General features: G+C 34.5%; 2 protein-coding genes across 7 annotated transcripts; one reads left to right on the top strand and one right to left on the bottom strand.

Moving 5' to 3' along the window:
- Positions 1–845: 845 nt before the first annotated feature.
- On the top strand, positions 846–5535 carry LOC131939767 (F-box and leucine-rich repeat protein 13-like). The gene is made up of 2 exons (XM_059298261.1): positions 846–905; positions 2148–5535. Exons 1-2 carry the CDS (start codon positions 885–887, stop codon positions 3930–3932), a joined length of 1806 nt encoding a protein of 601 aa, XP_059154244.1. The 5' UTR covers positions 846–884; the 3' UTR covers positions 3933–5535.
- A 348-nt stretch (positions 5536–5883) lies between these two features.
- LOC131939766 (ankyrin and armadillo repeat-containing protein) lies at positions 5884–21666 on the bottom strand. Of its 6 annotated transcripts, none has more exons than XM_059298260.1 (14): positions 21139–21493; positions 13015–13354; positions 12609–12826; positions 12240–12372; positions 11915–12073; positions 11379–11675; positions 11017–11129; positions 10438–10728; positions 10154–10311; positions 9615–9859; positions 9093–9249; positions 8555–8702; positions 8043–8156; positions 5884–7526 (listed from the first exon to the last, which is right to left on the bottom strand). In XM_059298260.1, exons 2-14 carry the CDS (start codon positions 13219–13221, stop codon positions 7292–7294), a joined length of 2475 nt encoding a protein of 824 aa, XP_059154243.1. In that variant the 5' UTR covers positions 13222–13354; positions 21139–21493; the 3' UTR covers positions 5884–7291. The 6 variants fall into 6 exon arrangements, with proteins under 6 accessions (XP_059154243.1, XP_059154238.1, XP_059154237.1 ...); XM_059298255.1 differs by lacking the exon at positions 21139–21493 and adding an exon at positions 21602–21666 and having other exon boundaries at positions 5885–7526; positions 12240–12378; XM_059298254.1 differs by having other exon boundaries at positions 5885–7526; positions 12240–12378.
- Positions 21667–22879: the final 1213 nt, after the last annotated feature.

Genomic DNA, 22879 nt, shown 5'->3' with positions numbered 1-22879 from the left:
TCCAGCTCTAACAGGTAACCAGTGTCGTAGCCAGGATCGTCTCAAGGGGGGGTTCCAATTATTTTTACCGGGGACAAGCTTTCTATTTGCACCCCCCCCCCCTTCAGACTTTTGATTTGCAGCCCCCCCCCCCTCAAACTTTTGATTTGCACCCCCCCTCAAACTTTATTTATATATACCGAGGGGTCTATGGGGGGGGGGGGGGTTATGACCCCCCTAACCCCCTCCTGCCTATGCCGCTGCAGGTAACTGACTAGTCTCTGTAAAAGTAAAGACAGACATGATGCTGACCACATAATCAACTGATTATTATCTCATGGGCCTAGAATCTAGATCATAAATGGTGAAATAGGCCTACACTGGGAACGGCTTCGTCAAAAATTACATCATGAGGGGAGGCAGGGTGCTATATAGATCTATGTGCGCAGGGGCAGCTCTGGCCGAGAAAAAAATAATTTGGGACCACTGCTCTATGCTTTCTCTGTGGCGAATAATATGACTTTCATTTTTTAAACTTTTAGATAAATGTGCTATATTTAGCATTTTAAGTTTCCACACCGTTATAAAATAAAGCAGCAGTCTAAGCAGGTCAAAAAAAATGTACTTATTCAAGATCACAAGACCCGGAAACAGTACAATATAAAGATAAACTTAGGGCACGAGATCAAAAACTGTGGACACTTTTGTTAGGCTAAACTAGACTTAGGTTGCCTTACGTAACAAGTGTAACAAACTTAAAGAATAATTTTAAAATTACATCAAAGTACTCACTAGAGTAGAGTCCAGTCTAGATCTAAAAACAGAAAGTAAAAACGAGTTTTAAAGGAGATCTAAGATTCTAGATCTAGATCTACAAGCTGATTTTTTTTAGAGTTTATTGAAAAATGGAGTGTTTACCATCAGAGGTAAGATTTTAAAAAAATATTTTGAATTATTTAGGCCTATTAATTATTATTTTGTATCTAGATCTAGATCTAGAAATATTAAATATAGCTCTATAATATTAATTATTCTAAAATCTATAATAATATTTCATATTGTTCGAATTTACAAAAAAATAAAATAAACCTGATCCTAAACTAAAAATGTAGGCCTAATGCGGCTCATGCCTAATGTAACTGTTTTTAAAAAATTAATAGAATCTAGATCTAATTGTTAAACTGTTTTTTTGTTTTTAGTAACACCATGATGTTTTGATGTTTATTTACAAAATTCTAGTGATAAAAAAAATTAATAAAACTAAAACAAACTGTTTTTGCAGAATTAAAAAAAAATTATTTTGTTACCGTAACTCTACGGACTAGATCTTACCCTAGACTCTTTTACCTAAAACATCTGTCAATATTAAGAATATTTTGATTCGACTCTTTGTAGTTTGTATCCCTAGCAGAACATCTCTCCATCCTGGATTCAAAGGGTCAATTCTAAATATCATCCTTAGTTAAATATAAACTGAAAATAATAATTAAAACAATTTCATTTAAATAGATCAGGCGATAGACTAGTAAATCACTAGTTGTAGATGTCCTAGATTGCCTATTGGCCCTTGAAAAGTAATTTAAGCTGTCTTTAGTGCCCTTTAGCCTAAAGCGTTTAGGTTTCATATACTTCATAAGTTAACTCAGAGGCGTAGCAACACCCTTCCCGGCGCCCGGGGACAAACTTTTTGATTTGCACCCCCTCAAGATTTTGATTTGCACCCCCCCTCAAGATTTTGATTTGCACACCCCCCCCCCCCCCCCCCCCTCAAACTTTCAATTTGCACCCCCTCCCCCCTCAACCTTTCAAGTTTTTTTTCCAACCCTTTTTGGCGCCCCTAAGGTCGGCGCCCGGGGGACATATGTCATTCCCCCCCCCCCCCCTCGCTACGCTACTGAGTTAACTCCTTCAAGTCAGTTAAAGAAGTTATGGCCAGTTTGAGGGTTCTGTTAGTTAGTTAAAGTCTGTTATTAAAGTGATCTGTTGAAGGAATTAAAAAGATCGGTATAAAACATCTATTTTGCATTGTTGTTATCTTGTGATAATTTTTTGTTAGTCCCCTCTTCATTATGATATTATCTGATGCGTGTGCAATAATTATTTTGATTTGATGTTGTTGCTTTACAGACAATATTGGATTTAAATTTTGTTTGTTTTTTTCTTTTCAGTTGATCACACATATTCTAAGATTTCTTAGTTTTTCTGATCGTCAGGAGGCATCTCTTGTTTGTAAGAATTGGTACAGTGCATCACTGCATCCACTTTTGCAGAAAAATGTTGTAGTAAAATGCAAGCCCCCAGAAAAAGATGCTCTGCCATTTGGTTTAATAACGCAAAGGTTGACCCATATAGATTTTGGAGACTGGGGCACCCGGTCAATCTCAGAAGAAAACCTTGTGTCTCTGTTAAGCAAATGTTCAAGTTTAATTGTACTGGACTTATCTCGCTGTGACCATCTGTTTTTGTCTGGCCGGTTGTTGGCCGGGGAACTGGATAGGAATGCCCTGAAGAAGTCGCTGATTAACGTCAGAGAATTGAAGTTGGAATGTCTGAGGCACATGACAGATGTCACGTTTCTAAGGCTTGTGAGTGTTTTACCAAATATTCAGAAAATTTCTCTAGCTTCAACCCAAATCATTTTTGGCAGTACCAACTACAACTTTGACCCCAGCAGCCCTGTGATGCTCCAGTTTTCAACCATCTTGAAGTTTGTTTATGAGAGGTCAAAGAGAATAAAAGCGATCGATCTCGGCTACACCAACATACCTAATAACGCCCTGGATACACTGGCAAAGATTGATGGCTTGGTCTTAGATGAAATTTCACTCAAGAGCTGTCAAGAAATTTCTGACAAAGGGCTAGTTATGTTTGTTTCAAAGCAACAATCTTTGAAAATTTTGAATATAAGTGATTGTAAAGAGATTGGGAAAAGCAAATCTTTTTTTAGCTATCTTGCTAAATGCCTCCCACAGCTCCATACCCTTAAGTTGAGGAAGTGCCCCAAGTTGGGTGAATGTGATATTGAATCGCTTGGCGACTTTAAATCACTTTCTAACCTAGATCTTGGTGAAGCTATAAACCTGCATGATAAAGACCTAATCAAAGGTCTGTGCAGTAAAGGGCCTCGCTTGTCTAGCCTGTTTATGCCATTTTGTCCTGATATCCATGATGAGTTCGTCATTCAACTGTGCAACAGTAATTATGCGTTAATTCACCTAGATCTGAGCTCATGTTTGAAGCTTACAGATTCTGCAGTTCATGCAATTACCAGAACTCTCACTATGCTGCAAACACTTCGTCTCCCTTATTGCAGGGAAATCTCAGATGTTGGAATACTAGGTTATATACCAGAAAATGGAATTGTTCCCAAGTTTTCTTTTGATTTTGACCACGATGGATGTCCCTGTACTCGGGAAAGAGAAAGCAAAATATTTCGCAAGCCGCAAGGTTTGATAAAAGAACACAGATCTTGTCTTGCCAAAGCCCATGCCAGTTTAGAAAAAGGAGAAAAGATGTTCATGCTTTCAAACTTGGAGCGTCTTCAAGTTCTTGATCTTTCATCTTGTTCAAGGCTTACAGATTTGGCTTTGGCTGAAGCAGTAAAGTTTAAAGAGCTGCGCAGTCTTTTCCTGAATGGTTTGCCCAGAGTGGTTGACAAAACGTTGGCAGTGATTGCCCACCACAATCCAAGCCTGGAAGATGTGAACATCAGAGCCAGTAAAATCACAGATACAGCTGTTGGCGAGATCATTAACCATTGTCCTCGTCTGAAAAGCCTGGATATAAGTCAGTGTGATGGCATCACTGATACATGTCTAAAAATCATTTCACAGAAAGGCAAAAGGCTTCGACACCTGGATGTCTCCTTTTCCAACCTAACACCACAAGCTGTGGCTGATCTGGAGTCTCGTTTGCCAAATCTAAAAGTGGTTTTCAAGCCCCACCTTTATTAACTGGTACCTGTTAATATTATTTTAACAGAACCAAGAAATTTACCAATAATTTTAATTATACCAAGGTAAAGGATCTTTTCTGTAACTATAAAATATATTTTAAACGGCATAGCACTACTTTAAATTTTTAACCATGTAAATGTAATACACAAATAAATATATAAATAACTTGTATAAAACATGTTTACACACTTTTCACCAGTATAAATATGTAAATGAGATTGTGTAAATGGCTGTCTTGTTGATATCTAAAAAATTAACTTTATTCCCCGTTTAAAAGCACATACTGATCTGTTAATATACTTTTAAGCCTTTTGTTACATATTGTTTTTATCATTTTCCAGGTATTATTTGACAAGATTTTTTAAATTTTATTTTGACTTTTTTAATTCTGATCTATTGTATTTCATTCCTTTACTTGGCATTATTGATGAAAATATTTGTGTACATTGCTATCAGGTCTGTTCATACTAAATACATTTTACTTCACTGATATCTGTTATGGGTCAATTATATTTTTTGACAAATATTTTGTGTATATGTTACAAAAATGTTGATGGGATATGCTTAGATTGACTCTTTGTGATTGCACATCATTAGAAATAAAAGTCTGATCAAAGATGACAGGATCTTGAGGTATAGAATTTAAATAAATCACTTGTCATGTTTTAAATTATTGGCTTTGTTATTAAATGTAGACATGATCTAGGATAAAATGTGTGCTTTATATACATATAATTTTGCTTGCACACAATCATGTACAAATGTTATAGGCCTATGTATATGTTTATACAATTATGCACATCTTACTTTATTTTTGTAAAAGCTTTCAAATCTGTGATCCGTTGTTTTGTTCTTTTCTTTTTTTCAAATATTTCCATGATTTATTTGTTACAAAAAATAAACAATATTCTGACATGTAAATCCTTGAAAATTATTGTTATATGACATTATTGGACAATGTTTCATATATATATTTATGATAAATTGATGTACTTTAACTAGTATCGTTTTGTTGATCATACTTTTTTTTTAAAGTTGTTAGGGGTAATGACTATAACTTTTAGAATTAATACAAGATTTTTTTTTTACTTCTGTTGTGGTTGTACCCAAGTGTTTGATTCGGGAAAAAAAAATACAATATTGTTTCATATTGATTTACACAAGATACACAATCTTAACCAGGATTTTTATAATAATTTTAGTTTGATTTATTTATATATATTTATATATACCAATAGTCATAATATCTAGTAGTTCACTACATTTAAAGGAGGCTGAATCAGTTTATAAAAATATAAGCGTGCCCATTTTATTTTTAACCTAAGATATCACTTAAAATTAAAATCACTAATTTGATATATTTATAAAGCTATTATTTAATTTATTATTGAAAATTAATCAAAACCTGAGTAAGTGTTCAAAATATTGAAGACAAAAAAATGGGTGCGGTTTTAACAGACTTTTTACCAAGTGATTTCATGTAATGTAGTACTGTGAAATAACCAACGTTTGGTTTACAGGACCAGCTGTGATTTAACAAGTTTTAGTATATATTCACCTTTTATTTATTTGTTGCTTATACAAATAAAAAACACAAACGTATGCTCAGTCTCTTTTTAATTTTAATGTATGTTTCTGTTTTGTATCAAAAGACATCCTTCTGTCTTGATATTTTCTGACCTTACACTCAACCACTTCAGACCCAGTTTTTATTATTGAAGGTGGAAGGTTTTGTTTTTTACATATCATGTGTACATTTTACATTGCCATTCCATAGTTGCCCTAGTCATTTTTTGGGGTGCTTTGATTTGGTATTTGAAATGTATAGTTCACATACATTTCCTGTATTATGGCACAAACAGATAAAACCATTTAGATTTTTTTTGTCCCTTCAGAGATAACAGATTTTGGTCACTATAGTCCAAAATAAGAAAGAGACTAAATGAAGAATGACCATGATGTTATTAAAAAAGTCAACGTAACACAGCATTTCTCTTAGTTTTTCATCTCTGTGCGCCCTCGGTAAATGGAAAGCTTTTCACAAAGTCCTGATATTTTTACAACCAAGTAAAAGTAAACTCAATGTGAAGTGTGGTTATTTGCTATTACAATAGCATTCTGCCTAGATATCTATTAAACATGCAATATCTAATATCAAAATAAGTGACATTTGTTGAAGGTCTTATGATATAAATAGGATTTTGGACATTAAACTATTTGTTTTGTACCCAATTAAGTGTTAATTAATACAACTATTCAGATTAAACAACGACACACATGAATAATTTTTATTTTTAAAAATTAAGTATTTGTAACAATCTTAAAATTTACATTTTATTTTCAACACAAACTTACATTTAGAATCTGTTTAGTAAATACAACAATTCAGGTTAAGTAACTACACACAGTGTGCTTATTTTTTTATTTCAAAATTCTGTATATATAAAATATGTAACAAAATTTATTTACATTTTATTTCCAACACAACCTTATTTAGAATACAATCAGAAAATCTTGTAAAACAAGACTGCTATAAATGGTTTAATTAAAGTCTTCAATTATTTCAACATTGTTTAAAAGTAATTTATAAACTGCCAACCAGGAGGTGCGAACTCGTGTGTATTGAAAGGCCAATATATATTAACCCAGTTATTTAACTAATGAAAAAATCCACAAACATTGATCATGAGATTTAATACTGTTTTGGTACAGAGCATTTAAACACATTTTAACAATATTTTCATAAATACATGAACTTAGTAATTTGGGATAAATAATCATTAGACAAAATAATTTCAGTCCATATTTATAATTGAAAAATAAAGTTATGTTTTTTTATACAACTTCATTATTTCACAAAATATATATCAAGCCAAAAAATATTTTTTTAAAGAATAGAGAGTTTGCTCTACAAATACTTACTTAATTCATTTATGTCAAGTACCCATGCATGCTTTAAGAAAAATGCTTCGATATATCTAAACTTTTAGGTTTTGAAATAATTCCTTAAAATAACAAAAAAAAAACATCTACTACTAAATGAGTCAGAGAGTGAAAAATATCTTTTTTTAATCTCAAAAATGATTGAGCTAATAAAATAACACTTTTGTTTTAATAATTGAAGAAATTGGTTACAGTTAACAAGGAAAAAACAAAACACAATTTTTTAGGTACCTATTTTTAGATCATATCTTACATGACATCATATCCCTAAATAATTTGTTTGGAAAAAATGTGCCCAATAACACTCAGCAGTCATTTATAAACAACGAGATAATGTAAATAGATATTCATAGATTAACACTTCAACATCAAACCTGCTTCTTTTATCATCTAAAACATTTAAATAGGTCATGCTAGCTCTCCTCCAGAATCTCAATCAGAGACATTCTTGAATGATTGGATCTGTGGCTCAAGCGGCTAGACTGAGGTTTGTTGTGTAAAGAATTTCTACGGCTCATTACTTGCGGTGATGGGATTGAGGTTCTGTCTTCCTCTAAGCTGGAAGAAGAATTGTGGAAGCTGTGGACATTCTCGTCTAGTCCTGTAAGAATGGAAGTAGGCCGGGATACCATGTTGATTCTTCCATTTCTGTTGAGTCAAAAAGTAGAATTGCATTTAGATAAGGGATAAGAACAAGGGAGGTAAGTGGTGTTGAACGACAGGTACATTTTCTTCACTTGAATGGCAGAATGAATCAGAATTCTAAATTTAAAACTGACAGCATAAAGCAAATTAGGAACACATCATATTTGTATGAGCCCTAGCCCAAACAGTAATCATACAAAAAAGTACTGTAAATGTAATTGTGTAATGACATCAACCATGGTGTTTTATTTATAAAAATTAAAGCCCTGATAAGCTTTTTATCTCTGCTCTTTGATTCAGTTATCTTTATTAGTAGCTTTTAAAATCAAGTTTTAAAGAAGGGGAGAGGGAGAGAAAGTCAATGTTAAAAACCATTTAAGTCACGAGAGTTAACATGTTAGTGAAATCTTGCTTAATAATACTTTTCAGGGTGACATTGGATCTGAGACAAAAATAAAATAGTGCTATAGCAATGATTAGTTATTAAGTATGACTTGGTGGATTTAACTAAACACTTACTGGATGGGAGGAAGTCCTATTTTTTTACAGTGCTGCCAGCCTTCGTTCAATGATTTAGCCACACTTTTGGCATACCGTTTTATCTCTTTCATCAAATATGGATCTTTTCTACATCTGTGCAAACAGAAAATGCTCTTCATTTTTGCAATACAATGTGAAAAAAAGCAAAAACATGATAATAAAAAGTTGGGGAAATATGTTGACTCTATGAAAGTATTTGATGACCTTTATTAAGATTTATACTTGTTGGGATAAGTTAAAAAATAAAGGTTTTAATTAAATTTATAAAACTTCATAATTAAGTTAATACGCAATTATTGGAATATTTTCTAGACAGCAGAATAGTATCAATGTAATCAAATGATTTCAAATAATGCACCATATAGTTTTGGTAAACTTAGTTTTTGTATAAGTAGCCTACATCACAGTACTTCTGACTGCGCATTCATATTTTGTTATTCTTTTTAAATGGTTTCCTAATAGCATAAATTACTAGGCCATGAACAACTTACATATGCAGAATTTTCCTGTTTCCTTTGTGATCATGTGACAGATATGAAAGAGCAATGGCAGCTGTCCCCCTAACCTCTTCACTACTGGAACAGAGAAGTTCACACAGAATTTCTACAGCATCAATGGCCACCATAGCAGAAGGCACACCTAAATAGTGTGAGGCTATGAGTTAATATTTTGTATTTGCTTAAAAACAAATATTTGATAAACATGAAGATTAAATAATGCAAATATAAGGTGAGTTATTTTCAAATCTATAAACTTAAATTATAAGAACAGATTTTTTATTTTCTGGGCAAAAAATAAAAAGAATCTATTTATAAAAGTAGACAAAAATATCTGTTTAAATCACAACGTATATATGATATATATATATTGTTCATTTGAGGGTTTTCCTAACAAACCTTTGCTTCAAATGTCTAGGAATGTGTTTATTTACAAAGCTTCACGTTAACGCTTCATTATCATTTAAATTTAACTTCAGATCAAAATTCAAATCTTTTATATTAACAAGGTGATAAGGGATTTATAACCAACCTGCCCTGGTATGACTCAAACTAGCCACGTAGTCTGCAGCGAGAGCTTGTATGTGCACAGACTGGGAATCTTCTAGAAGATCTATTAATAACTTTATACCCACAGCAGAGGCCCTTGCTTGCTCTTCATCAGGAATAATGCGAGCCAGTACAACCACCTGAAGTGGAACAGAGTTGCTGTATAATATTATTATCTAAATAACAGTCTAATCTGTTTGATTTGTTGGCTATATCCATGTGCTCAACACGAGCAAAAAGGAAATAGGTCTATACATTTTTTTAAAGTACAATGTTTTAAGAATACTTTAATATTTGTACAGGTTTCAAGATTTTGTGAAATTATCTCCCTTTTTTCCATCCTTTATAATATGAAGTCATCCAGGCTCAATTCAAGTATAGACAGATATTAGAAACCAAATCCATACTTGTATAACTTATGCTATAGATTTTATAATATTTGGGGAATATTTCTATTTAACTACCATTACCGTCCACAAAAATTTTTCATGAATAATGGTCTAACCTGAAAAGCAGCATTACACCTATAGTATTCATCATCAGATTTCAAGAAAGGAACAAAGCAGTTAAAGCGAATGCCACCCTGTTGATCTATTTCTTTCTGCTGCGTCAAATTGTTGTAGGCAAATGTTGCGAGAGCTGACCCTGCCAAGAGTTGAACAATGGCCTGACTGGAGTAGAGCATTTTGAGAATTCTCACGTAGCTAAAGTCTCCATTCTTTAATATTTCCTCAAGGATTTTTTTATTGCCTGCAATCAGTATATAAATAACTTCATTTACACATATAAAATTTAGTTTGCACAATTTATTCATGCAAGAAGCTGAACTTTTAGGTAATTATATTAGGCCTATATAGGCTATAAGAATAAAAAATTAATAAATCTACTTAAAAAATGAAGTTTTTGATGACCCACCTGTAGGAGGTTATTTTACTTTTTTAAGTTACAGTTAATAGTGCTATTTTTTTTAAAAGCTCCATTTCTACTAATGAAACTCATATGAGCATAGCTTAAATAAGGTGGAATTTAGAACTAAATAATTACCTAAAGAAACACATCCCAAGGTGTATGCAGATTCAACTTGCACTAATTCATTAGAGGCATGGACCAGAAGTGCCACTAAGTATTTAATGCCTTGACATTGAGAAACATAATTCTGGTTTTCTCTATGAGGAATATGTGCAACCCCTAAACACAGAAACCTACAGAAAGAAAATAAATAGAATTCTAAATATCCTAAATTTCTCTTTTTTTTTTACACCCTTTGAAGTTTTTAAAAATTAGCTTCACAATAGTAAAAAAAACTTAATTATTTTTATTGTGCTTACCTTAGTGTCCTTATCACACTGAGGACTATATGGTCATGCTGGGACTTGAGAAGATCAATTAAAGAAAGAATGCCATTAGCCTTCCCAATAACAGACTGTTGATTTAATGGACCTTGGGCTAAAACACCCAAGCCCTCAGAGCCAATAAAGTTTACGTTTTCAGAGTTGGAAAGTAGAAACCGAATAAGCATGGCAACACCTATATCACGAGCCCTTTTCCTTTTCTGTGTTGTACTGTTTCCGGCCAGGGCCCAAACAGCCATAGCAGTCTTTTCTTGCAGAGCCTCAACTCTGTAGTAAGTATAATCAATACTATGTTAAACGTTTTTAAGATGGAACATTTTTTAAACTATTTTTGCCATACAGATGATTATATATCTGTTGAAGGATTCTAAATGAGTATTTTAGTTCAAAAATAAAATAAAAATTTTATTTTCTATATTTTCATAATGTTAAAAAGAGTACAAGGCTAAAACAATTAAGTTTGCGAAAAGGCAAGCAATAAATGTATATAAATAGACTATACTGGAAAAGCATTTGGTGGAATAAAACTGTTATTATGATTTTTATAATAGTTACCTTGTCTTCTTCAACATGTCCATGAGACTTTTTAACAAAATTTCATCAGACAACTCTTTTTGTGTCTGCTCATTTGAATCTGCAAGCTTGTACACAGCACCAGCAACACTTGCCTGATATACATGAGGTGATGAAAACTAATATTTTACCACACCAGTAAATAGTGCCTAGATCTAGTGCATTTTTTTTTATAAATAAGCCCTGACTTACAATTTGTTTTCAACACATTAATATTTTTAATGAAAAACACCAGCGTTAATAGCTAATATTATTTCACTGATACCTCATTTTGTTAAATATACATTTACATTTTAATCTGATTAATTAGTTCTTTTAGTTAAATAACTTTGTTACACACTCACCTGAATTTCTTTGTTCCTCATCTGTGTAGAAAGAATTTTTAAAATTCCCTTTTTTATGTTATTTTTTATAAAAGCACATTGGTTGTCAGAATTCCCATCTGAAATATTTGCAACAGAGTTTGTCAGAGCAAGCACAAGAGCAGGTAGACTGGCTATCTGTAGCCGAAGTGAGATGGTGGAAATTAGTTCTGGTACTTTGCCTACAGAGCTGCGTAATTTTTCAGATGAGTGTGCAATGTTGCTGATGGACTGCAGAACTGGAACACATACTTCTTCTTCTTGAACACTTTGCAAAACCTACAAGAATACATTTGAAAGATTACTAAATGGTGTAGTTTCTTTTTTCATCCTATAGTAACATTACATTTTTCAACTCTTGATCAACTAAAATGTTTTAATTAAAACAATTTTAAATTAAGAATATTTTGGTTCATCACTTAAATAAAAAAAAAATTTCTAAAAGAAAAATGTAAAAAAATTTGTTATCTTGGCAGTTGTTTTTACATTAATTTAAAAAAAAAAAAAAGGATACTGACTTTAAGTAAACTTGGAACAGCTTGCTCTAAAATTTTTGAATACTGTGGATGTGTTGAAAGTTTCATGATGATTTCAGAACACAGTTTGATCACTGGAGTGTGAGATGACTTGAGTAAATGAATAAGAGCTGAGGCTCCATCTGACGACATAAACTGCTCCTAAAGTAGCAAAAGAAATTGTTTCTGTTTGAATTGTATGCTTCTCATTATAAATTATTGTAAATTCTGAACTCTTGTAATGCTGGTATTTGTCAAGATAAACCCCAAAGTTCTATAGATTCACAAAAGATTAAATAAATATCTATTGGCCTTAAAATAGTTTTACCTGCACTTCCTGTTGATCCAAAATGTTGAAAAGGGCATGGAATGCATGAATTTTAAAATTGTCTGGTATTGTAGATTTGGCCAACTTAACAACTGCTGTTATACCACTATTATCCAGAAAACTTTTCCAGCTGCTACTGCTAGTGAATAAATTTTCACATTTTTTAAGAATGGAACACATTATTAAGAAGGATAACATTTTGTTTGTTTTTATTGTCAAAAATAATAAGATGTAACAATATTACTGATTCAAATAAAGAACAAAATATTAAGCTTTTTTTAAAAAAAAGATGTAAATACTTTAACAAAATATTATGGACTTTCTATTTAATTAACAAAGAATTTATAATGATGACAAAAATAAATTAACCTCAAATTACTCTCTGCATTACTTCCAGTCATAAAATCTAAACATTTTCCAGCTGCCTCTACCTCTTCTTCAGAAGTTGATGACAAAAGTTTAAACAAATTCTTCCATACTGGTAGCTTAGGCAGAGCAAGGAGAGAGAGGTTCTGGAGTAGTGAATAATGTCCTTTCATCACTCCAATGTCAACGATACCATGGTTTAAAGTGTTCACAGCTTCAACCTAATCAAAATAACTTAAATTACAAAAATGTTTTTGTGGGCCTACAACTGCAGTATAATTTAAACTCTTTTTTTAAAGAGTAAATTACAATAAATGAATTTTGTTAGCATCTGTTATTTCCAATAAGTTAAAACAAATTAAGTAAACTTTTGGCAGAATAGAATATGATTACTATTATAAAATGTTACCTTAGCCCCTGCTCTAATCAAATACTGGACAATATCCTCCCTTCCCTCTCTAACAGCCAGCAGAATAGGTGTCTGCTTAAGGTTGTCATTGGTCTCTAATTCCAGAACACTTCCATCATTTTCTACCAATCTTTCTAGAGACATCAAATAGCCATCAGAAGCACATTGATGTACCTGGCTCCAGCCATTATCTTCTACATCAGTCATCTTTGTTTATTTGTCAGGGCATAACAAGCAATTCATATGGTAGTTATGTAGCATTTCACTGTTTAACTGTAATCCAAGTTTTTTACATTTTTAAAGTAGACTCCTGTGACTAAGTCATTGTGTCATGTTGTTTCTGTGAAATATTATTAAACAGAGTCTAAATTATAAGCATGATAAATTTTTAAAAAGTGAAGGTATTCATGATGTAGGCCATACCTATCCAGTTGTATGTAGATCCAGACCAGGGTTTCTTTCATTAGAAACTTCTTGGGGGGAGGGGGGCAACAACAACACATGTTATAGCAAACACAATATATGCTACACTACATATCCTACATAATATTTCTAGATATAAATATAAATAAAAAATTAGATCTAGATCTATACATTTTTACATTTTCTAGGACGCCAACAGGGGGAAAGGGTAGGGGCTGTCTAAATCCCCCCCCCCCCCCCCCAATATATGCCTAAAAGCCTAAGTGAAGTAAGAGTAAGACTCATTAAAGAAAATCATCCAGACTTAAGCTTTTGCTTAATAATATTATATAGATCTAGATGACTAGATAGGCTAGTGTTATGTACTATAATTATGTAGACTCTACAAATGAGTGTAGGGCAGTATGAGTTGTTGGCTTTTGTTTGATGAATTATTTTTTTTTGTTTGGGATCATCATTTATTTATCAAGTCAGCAGCAAGCGGGACATTTTTACCCACTGACCCACGCTGTACAGCCACGTGTATTTTTTTTTTATAAATCTAGATCTAGATTAGATCTAGGTCTAAGAAGAAATAGCAGGTTTGACTTTTTAAAATAGCGTTTTAAATAAGTTTTAATTGGCGGGTAAAACATCTTAAATCTAAAGAAATAGTAAAATGAGAACTGTAAAACGAAAGTCCACACTGTAAACTCAGATAAAATAACTCGGCTTCCACTTTTTTTTCGAATTTTAACATCTTAATTTATGACAATACTAGCGTACACGTCCCGCTCGTCGCTGTGGTCTGATACAATTTTTTAGAGGATTTCATCAATGATGTATTTTTAGACGTGTGACCTTGTTTTTTTTTTAACTCACTGATTTGAATATAAATAATACCAATAAACTTTTTTTTTTTAATATTAGCGGGTTTGTCCACGCTATCGCCCAGACGTCATAGAGCGTACTGCATGAAAGTATTGAATGTACGTACGTAAATCACCCTCCGTAAAAGTGAATTAGAACAGGGGCGTAGCGAGGGGGGGAGCGGGGGTGCGGACCGCACCGGGTGACACCATTTAGGGGGGTGACACCAAGGCAAAAAATAGCACAATATAGAGAAAAATGATAATTCCACTTAAAATAATTAAGTGATTAATTCGAGTGTTAAATAGTCTTTTAAGAGGTGCAAATCGAAAGTTTGAGGGGGGGGGGGTGTGCAAATCGAAAGTTTGAGGGGGGGTGCAAATAGAAAAATGAACGATTGTCCCCGGGAAGGGTCGCTAGGCCTCTGGGGGGAGGTGACACCATTAAGTGCCGCATCGGGTGACACCCGGCCTCGCTACGCCAATGAATTAGAACACACCTCGGTTTAGTGTGACGTCTGTGGCGCTTTAGGGAGCCACCATTTACAGTAACGTAGAGGCTCCAGGTACGGCCCCTGATTCGCTTCAATCATCGAATGTAGGCGCCATTGTGCTCAATGTTGAGCCTGGGTAGCTGCAGATCACCCGACCACCGCCGGAAGCCGGCGAACTCGCCTGATTCGATTTAATCAACGATTTTAGTAGCCGATCGTACCATAGTGTGTGGTACTCTTTTAAAAGACCGTAGGTGCCATAGTTCTCACAGTAGATCCCGGGTGCCAAATCGAACCTTGCCAGGGGTGCCGGACGACGAGCCTTATTCGATTTAGTAACCCATTGTATCCATAGTGTATCGCACTCTTTAAATCAAACGTAGGAGCCATAGGGCTCACGGGGAAAACGCGGGGCTATAAATCGCACCCTGCCGAGGCGTCGATTATCCGAAATTAGTTTTTGCTTTTTGCAGATGATCGGATGAAAGGTGAAGTAATGCATATATTACAAACCCACATACTTTCATTTTCATATAGACCTATACATATAAAGAGATTTAGATAGGATAGGTGTTATTTGTTGGTTGTTTTTTTTTTTTTTAATTTCCGACAGAAAAAAACTTTCTTTTTTTTTTTTGTTATTTGAAACTAGTAGCTACTAAGTATGACCTATTATTACCGCTAGAATTGGTAAAATTAAATTGCATTGCAAATCGTAGGCAGATATAGATCTTTTTAAAATTAAATCATGCACAATTAATTACGCAGCACATAATTTTAATACATATCCACATGACCGTTGTCGTTAGAGAAATATTCTAACACAACATTCTAACCGTTAGGCTCCAATGCCTTAAAAGACCTCCCAGGTCAGAACGTTTGTACAGGTGGCCTGGCTAAGACATGTGTGACGTTATTTTCTGTAACAAAATTAATTGCTAAGATGGCTTTGTTATATGAACATACTATACACACACACACACATATATATATATATATATATATATATATATATATATATATATATATATATATATATATATATCCTAATTTATAAAAGGCCATGTGCGCTCTTCTCTCTCTCTCTCTCTTTCTCTGTCCGCAAAAAATTTTCGCCGGACATCACGTCAGAATCGGCAGCGGTATATGGAGAACTTTTTACGGACTTTTGTTGAAAATAATATGTTAGATGTTTTAAATGTATAACCACAATTTTACTTAAAGAAGAAAAATAAAAATTAAAGGCGTATTCGAATGTAGAGAAACAGTATTATTTATGCAACCGGAAAAGCATTAATATATGTGAAAAAGAACGCATAAAACTGTGACGTCACTATTGCTTATACATTAACTAATGACGTCATCTGCCGTGTTAAGAATGAAAAGAAATGAACTATTTCATTCAAATTTGATTTAGATCTACGTACACTATGAAATGTATACAATACAATTTTTCCGGCCTAAACTCATAAAATTTATTTTATGTATTTGGATTCTAGATCTAGAGATTCTAGATCTAGACTAAATCTAAATCTAAATCTACGCAATAACTAGATCTAGACGTAGACGCTAAGATCTAGATTTAGACTCTAACTTCTCTAAAATCAATTCCAAAAATAAATTTCTATATTAGGACTAAACTATTTCAAGACTTATTTATTTTATACAAAATCTTTGTTTGGAACTGGCTAATTTGGGATAAAAAATTAATTTGAAAGAATAGGCATATTCGCGTAAGTTAAGATTTTAAAATACGTGTTTCATTCTCCGTATTTTATAAGGTGCCTAAATAGCGGAGATGTTAGTGTACATTAAACCACGCAGGTGGTGCGGGTTCGAGACACAGCAAGTCAACTTGGTTAATGTATTCTTTTTTATTATGCTCGGGCTAAACTTAAAAAAAAAATTCTTTTAGGAATCTAGATCTAGATCTAGATTGTCGGGTGTCCGATAGGGCACTTCCCGGCGCCGCAGGCGCTTCAAATTTGGCATGATCTTGCCTTGGTGCGACAGAACACGGGGGCCGGTTGGCCGAAAAGTCTACGATGTGGGGGTCAAAACTGACCTCGACTGACCGGTACCTTATATGAGCTATAAATCGAAAAAAAATGTCCACGGAGGAACCTCTTCATAACTCTTGAGGTCGTAGACCGACCTTCGGGCGAATTAATTAAGCATTCAAATTCTCAATGTTTTCGAAAGCCTAAGCGAAGCAGGGCAGCATGCCTAGTATATATATATATATATATATATATACATGTGTATACACGATTTTCAAGTATTACTTACCCTTTATGTATTTTTATCTAAATCTCTGTTGAAGTTTACAGCGGATGTTCATAAATCCAAAATACTTTTTTTTAAATGAGATCATAAATACAAGCCTAGCCTGTTATAAACATTCATGCCGTTCATTCGGTCTTTAATGCCCCTGCGGTTCACGAAGAGCCACAAACACACTTAAACGAAAATAAAAAGCTGTTCGATCATGCCTGTTAGATGTCAACATTTCTGAAGAGATTAAAAATAAGTTCGCCTTCTTTGAGGCCAATGGAAGGTCAAGTGTGAAAAGAAGTGCATACACAAAAGCCAACACTTTTACATTGAACAAAATAAAGGTCAAGTTTTATTTCACTGGTTTTTAAATCAGAGGTTGCTTTATAAAATAAATAAAAAAATCCACAGAAAGGTAATGGCCTCGACCTAACTGTATTGTATTTCTTTAGGTTGACACATGAACGCATACTGGCCTCTTCATTTTGCCCCTTCATGGCGAAACAAATCAATAAGCGTTCGATTTTTTATCGCGCCAAAATCACGCTGGCTTTTAACTCAGATATCGATCGATTGAATAGGGAAACATAAGGGGCTGATTGTGCATGAATAACGAGGCTCTTTCACGTTGTTGTTTTTTTTTTACCGACAAATAACTCGGCTATACTCTGGTGGCGCTTTTACACAGTCAGGCAAGGATTGGGATCTTTTTATAAAACTCGGGATTTTGTGACGTATAAAAGTTACTATGGGGGGGGGGGGGGGGGGGAAATAATGACTTAAATTATAGTGGGCTGTCCAAAAATGAGAACGCTTAACTGTAAGCATAGTTAGTTAATTTTTCTCCCATCTACCTTCTTCACACGTAAAAAAAAGCTATGAAAAATGTCGTGGTTTAAGCCTTAAACCACGACATTTTTTCATAGCATGCGGCTCTTTTGATATCAAGATGCGGCTCTCCAGCTCCTCGAACAAATATTAATAATCTTAATAAAAAAAATATTTGAAATAAAAAAATGTTAGTGGCTCTTTAAAACCAGGGAAATATTGAAAATTGTAACTTTTGGCTCTTCCGCTTCAAAAGGTTGCCGACCCCTGGTTTAAGGTGTACATCTAATATAGCCACCGTTAAGGGATTGTGTACACATTTTACAACACATTTTCTTTCGTTTGGACATAAACGGCCACCCCATAGGACGTTATATATAACAATTACTTAGACCACCCCCCCCATACACACACACCCACACGTACACACCAAAAAAGTATCTGACTATGAACCTACAAAAAGCTGCCATCGTTTAAAATAAATTGGAGACATCAGCCCATCAGGGTTTCTTCCTGACATTTGACCCCAGTGAGGTTACTTGAAACAATGGTTAAATGAGGCTATATATTTTCTATTTAATAACTTTTTTTTAAAAATCTCGTCCATGGAGACATCGGCCGTGCTTCGGGGGAGGTGGGAATAGATATGCTTGAAAAAACTGCACGTCATTTGATAGAAATTCCTTGTAATATCAGTACTGCATACTTTCACTTTATTGTTCCTACCATCCATTGATTGAACTACGAAGATGTCAATAGAGAAAAAGAGAAACGGTATCCATTGGACACTCGGGAACAAGCTGGGTGATCTGGGTTTGGCTGATGACCTGACCTTTCTTTCTCATTACACATATCAGCAATTTGAAAGATTAAACCAACATTGCTAATCAGTGGCGTCGCAAGATCGAGTGTCTTTTTTTTCTTGGTGTCACCCCCTAAATGGTGTCACCCGGTGCGTTCCGCACCCGCGCCTCCGAGTCCCAACGCCTCAGGTGCTAATTGTTCTCCATACCTAGGCCTGAACACCCACAGAGGGAAAAGCAAAGTCCTCAAAGTCAAAGCATCAAGCAGCACCCCTATAACATTGGCAGAAGAAGCCCTAGAAGAAGTAGATAGATTCACCAACACTTGAAGTATTGCTGATAAGCAACGAGGGACAGAAGCTTACATAAAAGGACGGCAAGGAAAAAGCAGTCTTCAACCAACTAAAAAGTGTTTGGGGTTCTGAAGTATAAAAAAACCTATTTTACTGTATTGAGCTAAGACAAGGAAAAATAACTGCCACAAATAAGAAAAAAAAATACAATAATTATAAACCCATGCCTCAGAAAGATCCTTCGAATGCGCTGGCCGAACACTACCTGAAATGTGTTACTATGGCAGCGAACAAAACAACTGCCAGCTGAAGAAGAGATCCTCAGGAGAAATTTGTGAATGAAATGACTACTCACGCAGGAAGCCAGCATAACAATACTGGTCCCCACATGGTAAAAGGAAAAGAGCCCGACTAAGGAAGACATTGAGATGTAACATGGAAAAAACACCAAGAAGATTGGATACACCTGGGGACAGTTGGAGAGATTAGCCCAAAACAGAGGTGACTGGAAAGCTCTTGTCAGCTATCTATGTCACAGTAGGGGCTACAGGTTAACCTGGTCTAACTTAGCTATGGTTATGTGTGAAACTTATATCCACATATAATTTGTCATCACATATAGTCAGTGTTTCTTCCAGACTTTTTTCTCCGGGGGGCACTTGATATTTTCGGAAGGGGGGGGGGGGCGCTCTGCTCCCCGGAAGAGATGCCTGGAAAAAACTCTGCACATAGTTATACATCAAAATCATAGCAAAAGACATTAATCCGAAAATAAAAGAATAAGCTATTAAAATTTCTCATAAATCAATAGGGTTAATCTAATTAACACACACAAAACACGCATTGAATAAAATTTGGCACAGCCGTCAGATAAGGAGATTCATAATATTTCGACCGTAATAAGAATAGTGGAAGCCTGCGTTGTGGCAATAATAACGCTATACACTTATGCCTAGGCCTACATTGGTATTTCGACACTCTAACGAGACAAAGATTAAAAATATGGCTATGTTAAGTATAGAACAGTCTAGCTAAGCAGGATCAAAATAACAATTGCCCCGCGTTTTATATACCCTTTATATATATATATATATATATATAAATATATATATATATATATATATATATATATATATATATATATATATATATATATATATGTGTGTGTGTGTGTGTGTGTGCGCGTGTGTGTGTGAGAGAGTGTGAATGTGTTTCTGTACATAGTTCTATATAATTGTTAATCCCTGAAAACAAACTCCTTCCTATGCCACTGAAGTCTAATTATTTTGGCATTAGTACGGGGTCCATTTGTCGCGGGCCTTTTTGATGATGTTAATTTGACGGGGATTTTGTTTTTTCGAGGCCGTTTTGACGGGAGCTTTTTGTCACGGGCCGTTTTGACGCAGCACGTTGACAAGGCCATACCCCCTGACACTTATACAACTGAACTCTCTGACGCTTATGTGATCTAAGCAATCCCGACTGAGATTATCGTGAAAGCTGAATGTCGAGACTAAAATATTAGGCCTGATAAATCATGCCGTGTGTAGATAAAGATAAAAATTATCTTTAATAAACGTCAAATATTTCTTTAAGTTGTAGCATCAAGTTTATCCAAAAAAAATGTGTCAATCTTACCTCAAGTGCTTATACTCGAGTTTAAACCGAAATAATAATTTCAAACTTTAAAAAAAAAATCGATTAAAGCATCAACAATCTTTCATGTGCACTAACCTTGGCTTTGAAGCATGAACGATACTAAATTTTCAAAATAAATAAATTATCATTTGAGAATGTTGTCGAGTCATTTTCAAATTACAGAACGAATGTAGGCTATAGCCCCTTCCGACACGGTGGTCATTTTTGTACACATGTCATAATTTGCATAAAACTTGACCGATGGAGATGAAATTTGGTATACGACGTCAGAACACCAACTATATCTTTTTTTATGCCTGGGATAATGTTTTAGACAAAAACCCTGAGGTCGTGTAGGAAGGGGATATAAAGCTATAGTCTATATTTATATGGCCCAAACTATATATATATATATATATATATATATATATATATATATATATATATATATATATATATATATATATATATACATACATACATACATACATAGATCTACATAAGCCACTTATACATTACCTACCTGAAACACCTACGTCCTACACTATGAACAAAAACAAACAAGTTTGCCTATTCGCTTAAGTTATCCAACTGACACAATCGATTTTTCTCGTTCTTTTATTTATCAACACACCACAGCGCTTGTCACCTTCGCTCGTCACTTATTAATAACCACATGTTTAAAATCACGACAATTTAATGAATATTTATTGATACTTTCGTGCGAATGTGTGTCGTCAGGATTTCATTAATACTATTACTGACGGCTTAAGGAAGCTAGCTTAGCCGAGAAGTCAACGGTTTTATAATAAGAGCTATTAATAATCATTAACAAAATATGAAATTTTCAAATTATTATTTATTATTAAACATTTTTTAAGCTAAAGAAGTGCAAAATGACTACATAAAGTGTAACGCAACGTGTCAGTAAGTCACCAATGATTCACAACAAACTATTAAAATCAATGAAACATAAAAATCCATACACTTTTGTGTAGCTTGGCGTTAAGCCTAAGCGAATTAATCTCCCACCGTTAGCTTTACATTTAATAGCGTCAATAGTGCAGCGTTGCTAGGAACGCGCGTACTAGGTGTAACGGTTCTGTCGCATGGTGTTTTAAAATATCATATTTGATTTTTAGTATTTTATTATTTAGTCTTACGGAGTTACATCGCTCCCCCCCCCCCCCCAAATTGTTATAATCTTGGTCTATTACTCTATATTGTGTTTTCTTCTTCAATAAATGATTCGTCTACTTTTAATTTTACAACCCCTTCATAAAAAAATAATAATAAACCAAGCGTTCGACTGCTAACCATAAAGACTCAAGTTGGTATCCAGGGCTTAGATCCGTACAGCGAAAAAAGTCTGCCGCCCACAGAGGCGTAGCGGCCCTTACCGGCGCCCGGGGACAAACTTTTCATTTGCACCCCCCCCTCAAACTTTCAATTTGGCGCCGCCCCCCCCCCCCCCCGAAAGGTCGGCGCCGGGGACATATGCCTCCCCCCGCTACGCCTGTGCCCCCCCCCCCCGAACCACATGGGATTTACATAGAAAATATATACTTTTAACAGTGTCCTCCCTTCCCCCCCCCCCCCCGTTGAAAAAGTCTGGAATAAACACTGGTTACCTGACACACGTAAGAGACGTTTTATATTCCTTTAAAATGGGGAGTGGAGGTATAAACCAGCTAATTTCCTTGAAAGACCCCTTAGTCCACGGGTTCCCAACCTGGGGGTCGCGACCCCCCTGGGGGTCGCAAAGGTCTTTCTGGGGGGTCGCCAACTGGTATACTAAACCTTAGTAATTTGAAACAAAACATAAATATTTAGAAGAATTTTTGAAATTCGGCTTCATTAACAATTTAACATCACTGGAAATGTAAAAGAGAAGGAACAAAGCGCACTGTACAAAGTTGTTCTCAGTCACGAATCTATGAAATCTTCAAAACACTAAAACGCCTTTTGAGACGAGTCATTCGGAACACACCAAAAAATATATGGAGTTCTTTCGTCGGTAAGAAGCTAGATGTAATTGCCAACGCCAGAGACTTGATCGAACAGGAAGTTTTCACCAGCATTAGTGCAAGCATCAAATGAAGTCGCGATAGAAAATGCCAAGCAAAAAAAATAAAAATAAAAAAAAAACAATAGGAGAAAATCTCATCAAAAGCTGTATGTACGTAAATGTTAAATAACACATTTTTATCGAAATTAAGCTTTCACCATTGCTTGCTTTTCAAGTTGATAGATCAACAGACGTG

Source organism: Physella acuta, unplaced genomic scaffold, assembly GCF_028476545.2.
Source record: "Physella acuta isolate Inbredline_101_S28 unplaced genomic scaffold, ASM2847654v3 ptg000292l, whole genome shotgun sequence".
Lineage (NCBI taxonomy): Eukaryota > Metazoa > Mollusca > Gastropoda > Physidae > Physella > Physella acuta.
Note: the sequence above shows the minus strand (reverse complement) of the source record. Positions and strands in the feature narration are given on the sequence as shown.

Excerpts from the sequence above, each read along its gene's own strand:
- LOC131939767 (XM_059298261.1), top strand. The coding sequence starts at position 885 with ATGGAGTGTTTACCATCAGAG. Across the intron at positions 906-2,147 it reads TGGAGTGTTTACCATCAGAG|TTGATCACACATATTCTAAG; the intron begins GTAAGATTTTAA and ends TTTTCTTTTCAG.
- LOC131939766 (XM_059298255.1), bottom strand. The coding sequence starts at position 13,221 with ATGACTGATGTAGAAGATAATGGCTGGAGCCAGGTACATCAATGTGCT. Across the intron at positions 12,379-12,608 it reads AATGCAGAGAGTAATTTGAG|CAGTAGCAGCTGGAAAAGTT; the intron begins GTTAATTTATTT and ends TTTATTCACTAG. Across the intron at positions 9,860-10,153 it reads CTTGGGATGTGTTTCTTTAG|GCAATAAAAAAATCCTTGAG; the intron begins GTAATTATTTAG and ends TACTGATTGCAG.